This window comes from Montipora capricornis, chromosome 8 (assembly GCF_036669925.1).
Source record: "Montipora capricornis isolate CH-2021 chromosome 8, ASM3666992v2, whole genome shotgun sequence".
NCBI lineage: Eukaryota > Metazoa > Cnidaria > Anthozoa > Scleractinia > Acroporidae > Montipora > Montipora capricornis.
This window is the reverse complement of record NC_090890.1, coordinates 50946702-50956701: the sequence shown is the minus strand read 5'-3', so window position 1 is coordinate 50956701 and position 10000 is coordinate 50946702. Positions and strand designations below refer to the sequence as shown.

Sequence of the window (10000 nt, the reverse complement as noted above, 5' to 3'; positions counted from 1 at the left end):
TGTGACGTCGTAAGTCACCATGGCAACGGGAAAGCCCTCTAATACCACCCTTCATTTTGTGTTTAGTTCCACATTTTGTATCTCAAAAACAAACTCGGTGACCCCCATTTTTTTATTGCTGGAAAGTGATCAGAAGAACAAGATGAAACTTTCTGCAAAGTTTAAAAAAATTCTGTACAGCAGATTCAGAGCCACCATAAATCTGTAATTTTTTTAAGGTGGCTCTATTCTACAGTAATGAATTTTTTTAAACTTTGCAGAAAGTTTCATCTTGTTCTTCTGATCACTTTCCAGCGATAAAAAATGGGGTCACTATTTTTTTTTTACTTATGACATCACAATAATGACCACATCGTATTCAGCAATAATCGCTGTTTCATGAGTCAACAAAGGAGGCTTTCTGCTTTGCTTAGTTTGTTCTTTTCCTGACTTTTAAGAGTTTGTTTGGGAGCAGGGAGGGCAGGGTGGTGAAATCACTCTCCTACCTCTCTTGTGCCCTGGGTTCGATGTCTAGACCTGGTGTCACATTTGGGTTGAGTTTGTTTGTTCTCTGTTAGTTTCAGCAGCTAATAGCAATATTTATTGTTTACAAAAATTGACCTCACATTTCTTTTGATATTTAAATTTGCCGTCCACGGAACAAAAGAAGTATTGTTTTAACAGCCAATTAGGTTCTGGTTGACATATTAATAACAATGGGTGGCGTCACGAGAAACATTGCTACATCACTCTGGTTGGCTCAATATGCGACGTCACGATCAATGACACCTCTGCTGTTCTTCAATGTAAACGATAAAGGAGGCAGAGAAGAGAGACCGCGGGAATGAGGTTGGCTTGGCAGGCATTCGAAGAGACAGCGAAGTGGGGAATCCTAGGGCGCCCTAGAGGGGAGGGGTACCATAATTATTGCCCTAGAAAGGATAAATAAGCCTCAAATGTGTAACAGTATTATTTACAACCTTAATGCTTCATAATTATTTTACCTTACTCCAGGGAGGAAATGATTATGAACTATACATGGATGAACGAACTGTAGGACATAAAGTGACATCACCGGAAGACACCATGAATCAACTGAAAGACCTGTTTTCCATGAGCTGATAATTTATTTAATTGCATAATTAATCTTTTAACCATCTGGTAGTTTCAATGTTTTGTTTTAAGAAGGAGTAGATGGATATAGTGAAATGTTACAGTAAGATTGACCTATTTAATTGCATAATTAATCTTTTAACCATCTGGTAGTTTCAATGTTTTGTTTTAAGAAGGAGTAGATGGATATAGTGAAATGTTACAGTAAGATTGACCTACATTGTAGCTTTTAAAAATGTTAATGCATACACATCATAACTAGCCATAAAATTTTTAAACCAAATTAGGTTTTCTTTTCATTTTATTTTTTCAATCAGGTTTTGAAAGTCTTGCCTGGGTTTATTACCCTAAACTTGTATGCTCTTGATAACAAAATTGATTTCTTCGGAAGGACTTGTAATAACATATATCAATCTGGAGACCTGGAGTCCGTTTCTCGGAGGTCCTTTTCAGGTCCAGAAAGCCGTTTACGAAACCGCCATTCGCTTATTTTGATACGCTGATCTTTTAACTGTTTTCTATACGGAAAAAAAGCAACGTGATTGTGGAGTTTGATGACTGATAACCTGTGTTCTTAAGATACAGGGAGAATTGTGGTACCAGAAAAAGGCCCCAGAAAGTTAGGGGACTTTCGAGAAACAGGCCTCTGGAGACAAAGGGGAATGCTCTTTTCCGGACGGAATACAGTAAACACCCACATATAAGAACCTAGAATTGAAGAACCTGTCAGGCTAAAAATTTCATTTTTTAGACCCCCCTTACATAAGAACCAAATTTAGCCTAAAAAATTAAACAGGTTCTCATTTTGGAAAATGGCCTTGAAATTTCAAGGGTCTGAAACAAAATATTTAATTTTAAACTGCACAGATCTTGTTTAAAACTTTTTTTCATGCTTGTGATTCAAGTATAAAGGTATCAGCATCCTGATCAGAGAAAGTCAGTCATACCATTATGTATAATAGAGTTGACATCTTTTGTGGAAATAAAAACCAATTTAAGAACCTAAATAGCCTAAAACTACTGTAAATACCATTCTTAGAAGAACCTATTTAGCCTAACTTGGAATATCTAGGTTCTTATATGTGGGTGTTTACTGTACTTCCCCAGATAAGGGGAATAACAAATTCCAAGTAATGCCATTTCACTTAATATTCTAAGTGGGGGTGGGAAAGGGGAGGGGGGAGGGACTGAAGTGGTAACTGATATAAAGAAAATTCTCCTAACTAGTTCCATAGAATTCTTTGTTGGCTGATCGTGAGAATTTGGTGTTAGATCAGGATCATACTCTTAATTAAGCTGCTAATTAGCCTGCGAACGCAGACGTATTTCCGGCGGTCGTTTCTCTCCCCCGAAAAGTAACGACTTTTTTTTTCGGGGGAGAGAAACGACCGCCGGAAATACGTCTGCGTTCGCAGGCTAGCTGCTAATAAGCTTCATTCTCAATACTGGGAGTCAAAGAGAATAAATTTAAAAAATCGAAGAAGGCGTCGAAAGGAAGCTGGAAAGTCGTCCTTTGACTTGACACAGCATTGATGCGGATGGCAGATGCTGATGGACAAGTAACATCTGGATATAATTTGTTTCAAGGGAATTACATGTAGCTTCTGGATACTTTGGTGGCACTTAAATTTGTGCATCCTTTTGTGGTCAAATTCATGTGCGTTTGAGGGGTCGCTCGGTGAAAATCTCTATTTTTTGGCATATTGCCAAGACGGAGAATTGTGAACAATTTTGAAGATTCGCAAATGAATGATCAAAAATAAAATCTGGAGAGTCAACTGAATAACTGCCGGTAGTTACTGGAAATAGTTACAGTTGCAGCTAAGTTACCTGGCCTACGAATGGAAGCGAGGCTATTGGTGATTTTCCTCAGTATTGGTGACCCTGTTTTGATACAAAACTTTGTGCTTTTCTAATGTTAATGTAAACTAATTAGAATTACAACAACACAATTTACGTGATAAAAGCAGTGAGGTCTGTATCGATACAAGGTCACCGGCAGCCTCACAGCCATTCATAGGCTTCGTCACTGAGCAAACAACTGTTTGAATGGCCTATTGTTGGTTTTCACTCACGTGATCAACGGCCATGTTTTTCAACGAAAACATAAGAAAACGTTTGCATAATAATAGAGATAAATTCCCAGAGGATTTGGTCGGGGCTCCAACATGGCCGCCGTTTCTTTGTTTAGGGGTTCCAACATGGCGGCCGTGACGAATGGGATTTGCATTATCAGAGATTATCAGGTATTAGTTCTGCTTAAAATTCCTGATATCAAATATTTTATGCAGTCGTCTTGCGTTCCTGGCCACTGTCATGTGAGAGTGAGGACCTTCCTCAGTATGATAACGACTTGTTTTTTTAACCTCAAAGCTCCCTATGTACAGCATCCCTACCTCTAATACGGCTTCCTAGCAGGAATCGGATTCCCTTAAACCCACTGCAACCAATGCAATCATTCGAAAAGAAGAAGCTCACTCAAGTGAGGTATTGGGTAAGGCGCCATGGTAAATGTGTCAGGCAAAGGAACTGAAACGTCCTTGAACGTACCCTACCGATTTGCAAGACCTTGGGTCTAGCGATTGTTGTGGGTCCAGTGAAGAGGGCAAAGATTCCCAGGAGGATACTTATGTTAATGAATTTAGTAGTGATGATGATGACAGTGACTCTGAAGGTGACGTAGAGAAACGGGATACTTCACCATTCAGAATGCTTTCATGTGCCAGGTGATAGCAGGCTTTTTTCGGCGGACACTTGGATAAGCAATCCCATGCATTTCCAAATTATACTCGCACTGTCTTTATTGCCTTCGTTCTCCAGTAATCTTATGTTTCGTTTTTAGACATCATTAACTGCTTCATACAACATGTTGCTCTAAACCTGGTAGTAATCTCGGATTATTGAAATGCTTTCGACAGTCGCTTTGGAAGCAAAGGAGAAGGGTAGCGAAAAAAATAATCTTATAGGACCTAAGTTTGAGGGCGGGAGAATGTGCTTCTTGAGATGGTTTCGATAAGCGCCGAGTACTATGACTCGTGTGAGTACTTTGCCCTTGGCTAGACTCTGAATCATAAGTACATGTAAGTTGTGGCCAAAATAACTACGCATCGTTTCTGAGGAAACGATACGACGTAAATAACCTCCTGAGAGTACATGGGGTTACTAGTTAAGCGATAGACCACAAGTTTCTATGGTTTATATGCTGATAAACCACGCGGGATATTGGTAGAACACGAGAAGAATTCGTAAATCACAAGCCGCAGGCGAGTGATTTACGAATTCCAATATCCCAAGTGGTTTATCATGCCTATAAACCACAGAAACCTGTGGTCTATTGCTGTTATGTAATAATTCAGAAGACGCGCGATCTTTCCATGAGTTTACTGGCACAATAAAGCATAGCTGATTGACCAATCAGAGCGCGCGCATTGATTTGGTTATTATATGATAATAAAGAGTAAAAAAAGAATTAAGTAACGTTGTCACAGGAGCGACTTCAGAACACCACGCCACCCAAAGCGGAATCGTTTGAAGAACGAGACGTATCTATTCGTATGCAAATTGGCGGCCGGATATTCTAGAGTTCAGCCGACGTGGAGCCACAACAACTATGAAAATCTGAATTTTGGTTGAGAATTACTGAGAAATGTCCCTTGCCAAAAATCGGCGAGTTGAGTCCATACAGCTGAAAAAGCAGACGAACGAAAAACAAAAACTTGCTTCAGCTCCCCATATGCACATTTAGTTTCAGTGTTGTACATAAGACTACAGTTAGAAGAAGTACAGATACGACTCGACGGGCAAAAGATGCAACGGTTGTCGAAGTCCATTACTCGCCGCTTTTAAGGCGCTGTTATGCACTAGTCATTTGTTTCCCCCACCCCTTGACCCCCAGGGATGGGTAGGGAAATTACATTTGAATGGTTGTAAAGTAGGTGTATTTCCACTGGGGACTAGAGCAGACAAACACACGTAATTCCCCCACCCCTCTGTTCCTAAAAGATTCTGAGTCATCAAGGAAATGTTAAGGAGATTACCACAATATACAGTTCTTGCCATTTGTGTGTGCCACATGAACTATATAAGGAACGAAACAAAACAAAATAAAAGAACTGGATAGAAACAAGACAGGAATAAGCGACCAATAAAGAAAAAGTTTAGACATGATTGCTGTTCTTTTATTTTTTACTGCTGTAGTTTGCACTCTGGGCAAAACCAGACTTCCTCTGGGGGTGTCCTCTTAAGTCCCACACACTGGAGCTGGAACCACTCATGCCTGAGCGGTAGGGCAGAGGAACGAAAATCTTGTAATTTCCCTACCCCCTAGAGGCGTAATTGTGGCGTAATCTCGCGTAATTGCCCTAGTAATTTCCCCATATGTCCCCACTATCCCCGGGGGTCGGGGGGTGGGGGAAACAAATGACTAGTGCATTACATCAAAGGTACCCTAAGCTAACGTTGTATTTTGAGCATCACGATCCATAAGGGTATATTTTGTTTAAAGATCCACTAAAACGCCATTCACGTTACAATGACTGTGAAGCCTTTGCCGGTTAATTAAATAGTCTACTGTGTGCACCGGATAACCTCTACCCATTTCTTCTACCCCTTTGTCCTCACTGCCTCACTATCAAGTTGGATATTTGATATTTCGAGAATGGCCTATGAATGACAATTGACACGCTGAGTCACCGTTACTTTGAAGAAAAGTTTGTCACAAGAAAACAATAGTTTAATAGTAGAGCTGAGTCACTGTTAGTTTGAAGAAAAGCTTCTCACAAGAAAACAATAGTTCGTGGAAGTTAACTTGTGTAAATGTCGGGTTACAAGCTTTATTACTTTAACATTCTCGCGAGGGGAGAGATGTGTCGACTGTCTTTCGCAGCGGCTAAGATAGATTTCGAAGATATTCGAATGAATGCATATGGTGAGGAATGGCCCAAGGAGAAAGCATGTAAGTACGTAGGTAGACGTATGAAGCTATTTAAATGCCCGAAACGACAAAAAAAAAACACAACAACAACAAGGAAAACGTTGAGATTACATATTACAGCCTAATGAAATGGAACATGTACAAGGTCTTTGGGTGACCTATTGTAGCTCTTCATTTGTGATTTCCAGTAGACGAACTGATTTTCGATTGTAGAACATCTAGACTAAAGATTCGTGTCTACTGTATGACTCGGAGAAAACGAGAAAGAGCAATGTTTAACCAGAAACCTCCTTGTTTGATTTCTTAACCCAAACCTACCTTTTACATTACAATAAACGCCTCCGGATTTCGTAACATGCCGTGAAACAGATGGAATATTGTAAGAGATGGACTGGATTGGATTTGTAAAACATGGATTTGTAAAAAAATGGATTTGTAAACGGATTATTTGTAAAACATGGATTTGTAAAACATAGATTTGCAAAAGGTGGATTTATAAAACATGGATTGTTGGTACCAATTATACACTGAAAATTATTCGTGTTTATTTCCTTTTTTGCTGTTTACTGGACCTTACTGGATGCACAATGTTTCCCTACTCACGTATTTCAGTTTACTGAAAAAGCTTGGTCCAGATGTGGACATTTACTATAACAAATATAGAAAACGTTTCTGTTCCTGCTATGAAGAATTTAAGCATTTCAAGGACATAGTGCCTAGATAGAATCCACTGTTTCATTCATCTTTAAAGTAAACTTTGAACATAATGTCAACAAAGCAGAACCTATCCTTTTGCAAACATGATCCAAAAACAAAACTATCTTGTCATTTCCTAACCTGTCTCGACAAAAGTTTACAGGTGTATGTAATGAAGCCTAATGCTTTATTTTTCGACAACACATGCTAAATTAATCTTTACGTCCACCCGGAACTTGAAGTGTTTGAAAAATGGCATGACTTCATGATAAGAAAGCGTTATGTCTCCTACTTTAGCAACTTGTAAGGGGAAACTGATTTACTGGTATCAAGAAAAAAAAATTTCAATCTTATATTACAAAGAAAACCGACCAAACAACAACAACAATGACACTACTTGCAAATGTGGTTCTCGAAGCGTTTCTTTGAAGTGGCGGATTCGCCTTTCAACTTCTTGATGCAACCATGACGCTGCACTTCTCCAAATTTAAATCCGCCAAATAGACAGACCCAAATGTCCCGCTGTCTTGTAAGCTCTTCTTTAATTTTATTCATGACTGAGCTCCTTGAGAACTCTGGAAACTCAAATGCACGTCGTCGTTTTTTAGTCAGAGATGGAAACTTAAAAGAAGCCGCCATCTCTTTCCTCTCACCATCACCTATCTTCTCTGCAAAAATTAAAGGCTGGTTTTCACTAGCGACGGAGTCGGAGTCTGAGTCGTAATCAGAGTGATGCGATCTAGAGAAAATCAAACCGTCGCGTATGATCCAGTGAAAACTGCATTGTCGGAGTCGGAAGCAAAAGCGGAAGAGTAAACCAATCACAATGCTCGATTCCAAGCATTGTGATTAGTTGGTTCTTCCGCTTCTGCCTCCGACTCCGACAATCTAGTTTTCACTGGATCATAAGCGACGGAGTCATAAGCGGAGTCGGAAGAAAATGGGAACGTTCTGATTCTTCCGACTCCGATTCCGTCGAGCTTATGACTCCACTTATGACTCCGATCTTTGATTTTCACTAGTTAATAAGCGCTCTTACGACTACGACTCCGACTCCCACTCCGTCGCTCGCTAGTGAAAACCAGCCAAATTGCAAAATTGTTTTTGTCACAAAGGGTGTTTGTTCCAGTTTTGCCCTGGTAAAATTACTTTTTCCTTTAAAACGTTGGAAATCGGTCTGGACTAGCTCCTGTGTATTAAGATATTTATCATTTAAGAAGTGCATTGTTGTGTTAAATATAAGCAAGAGGGAATTTTTTTTTGAACGCAAGAGAATGTTAACTTCTCTAATGTGCTATAAATCCCCAAATGCTAATATTACTCAACTATGCACGAACAAATAGTTTTTTTTTTTTCAGTACTTATTTAAATGTCTAGCGATAAATAAAATGAAAATAAAATAATTATAATTAAAATGGGATAGACAAAGAAATAAACAAATCAACAGTCGAACTATGCTATCATGTTTCTATAAATACACCTTTTAGAAATCCATGTTTTACAAATCTACCTTTTACAAATCCATGTTTTACAAATCCACTTTTACAAATCCATGTTTCCAATCCACTCCAGATTTTACAATATGCTGATACATATATGGTATTGAACGTTCTAAGAAGGAAAAATATCCTGTATCTTTTTTTTGCAAATTTTAAAACATTTCACATTTATGAAACTATAACCAAAAATCAGATTTAATAAGGATTCTTAGTCCTATGCTTAAAGAACAGTGTAATAATTTTTCCACCCTAGTCTGTTTCACCTTTGATTTTGTTGCTTGACTCTGAAGATACCGAGGTAGCAATAAATAACCAGCTGTATTATAGCTGCTTATATCACGGCCTTTTATATGGGAATTCTGGAAGGATCACACAGTGAACTCAGAATTGTGCGGTATAACAGTATAAGGAATTTTGTGCAATCGGTGTTCCTGTTGATTGAACAACGGAAAATCTTCAAAACTCACTGTGTTAAAAAGCCTATCGGTGTTAGTGTTGCAGTGTTGCAACGGTCAGTGTATTGAGGAGGCCCTCCCGGGGGGAACGGGGGGGGGGGGGGGGGGTGGCGATCCTTGTTCTCTTGTTTCCTTTACATATTTGTTTGTGTTCCCTTGTTCCCCAAATTACTTTTTGAGCCCTAAAATTGTTTATGTTCCCATGTTCCCTAAGATATTATGTCATTGTTCACCTGTTCCCCCTGTACCCCTGTTCTCAATTTCGAATTCTCACGGCTGGACTGGATCTAGCATCAAATGGAGGCTAATGCGGGCAGATCTTTTCAAATGCAAATTAATTTGCCCGCGTTAGCCTCCATTTCATGCTAGATCCAGTCCAACCGTTAGAATACGAAACTGGTCTATTCAAATTAGCCATGTTCTGTTGTTCCCCAAAACCCATGGGAGGGCCTCATTGAGATAGCAGATCATATAAACAGCCGTAACAACAATGCAGTTACTGTGCTTCCATTTTCGATGAACTGAAAGCAAGAGTCCGCCGTATGTTTATGCACAGAAGACTTATTCCATGCACCTATTTTGCAGGGAAAAAACGTCTGCGTGGCGTCTTTTTTCTTATGTTAGCGCGCGAAATCCACTCCTTCATTAGGGTTCAATAGTCTCCTTCGCTTCGCTTTCGGGGAAGCGTTGCCTGGCATCCCGACAGACGGCTGCGAAGTTGGCTACTCCTTCAATAACCGGAGTTAAATTTGTTGGCTTGTCATTTCTTTGCCTTCTTCGTAATAATGTAGTTTACTCTTTGCATAATAACCAATGTTGCGTTGGAAATGTTTCGTTACCAGTCAACCTCTCACAACAATTTCTGACTTAAGTAATGTGCGTATAAGTCACGAGTGGCTGCATAATTATTAACTTGTTTCCAACTGATGTCTTAATTTAAGCTGGTAGGCCGCCTTTGGGTCAAATGCCATTTATTGTGACTCCTGAAGGAAAATGCCTTGCACAGTCTGCAACTATCATGAAGTACATTTGCAAAAAAGAAGGTAAGAGTTTCGCTTTGATAGCTTTGAAACTATCTACGTGCCAAACATTTTGTAAAATACATAACCTGTAACAACGAGCTTCAGAAGCCGCTAGTCGGCTTGTAGTCATGTAAATATTTCAGTTTAAGTAACAAACATTCTTCCATTTATAGCATAAATGAGGGCGATTGTAATGGTCATTTCAGTTCGTAGTAATGTGGTTCAGTCTCGACACAGGCGCCTTTTAAGCTCATTGTGAGCATAGCCTACAAAATTATAAGGATTTGTATAGGAATCCCGATA

At 39.3% G+C, this 10000-nt stretch overlaps 2 protein-coding genes across 2 annotated transcripts in view; both read left to right on the top strand.

Moving 5' to 3' along the window:
* Positions 1–2094, top strand: part of LOC138060672 (uncharacterized) — a 7558-nt gene extending 5464 nt beyond the window's left edge. The window contains exon 7 of the mRNA XM_068906509.1: positions 994–2094. Coding sequence (XP_068762610.1) covers positions 994–1101 — 108 coding nt within the window. The 3' untranslated portion in view covers positions 1102–2094. The remainder of the gene's footprint in view (positions 1–993) is intronic.
* Positions 2095–5765: 3671 nt separating this feature from the next.
* Positions 5766–10000, top strand: part of LOC138060668 (glutathione S-transferase-like) — an 11844-nt gene continuing 7609 nt past the window's right edge. The window contains exons 1-2 of the mRNA XM_068906507.1: positions 5766–6046; positions 9617–9718. Of these exons, the coding sequence (XP_068762608.1) occupies positions 5908–6046; positions 9617–9718 (241 nt within the window). The 5' untranslated portion in view covers positions 5766–5907. The remainder of the gene's footprint in view (positions 6047–9616; positions 9719–10000) is intronic.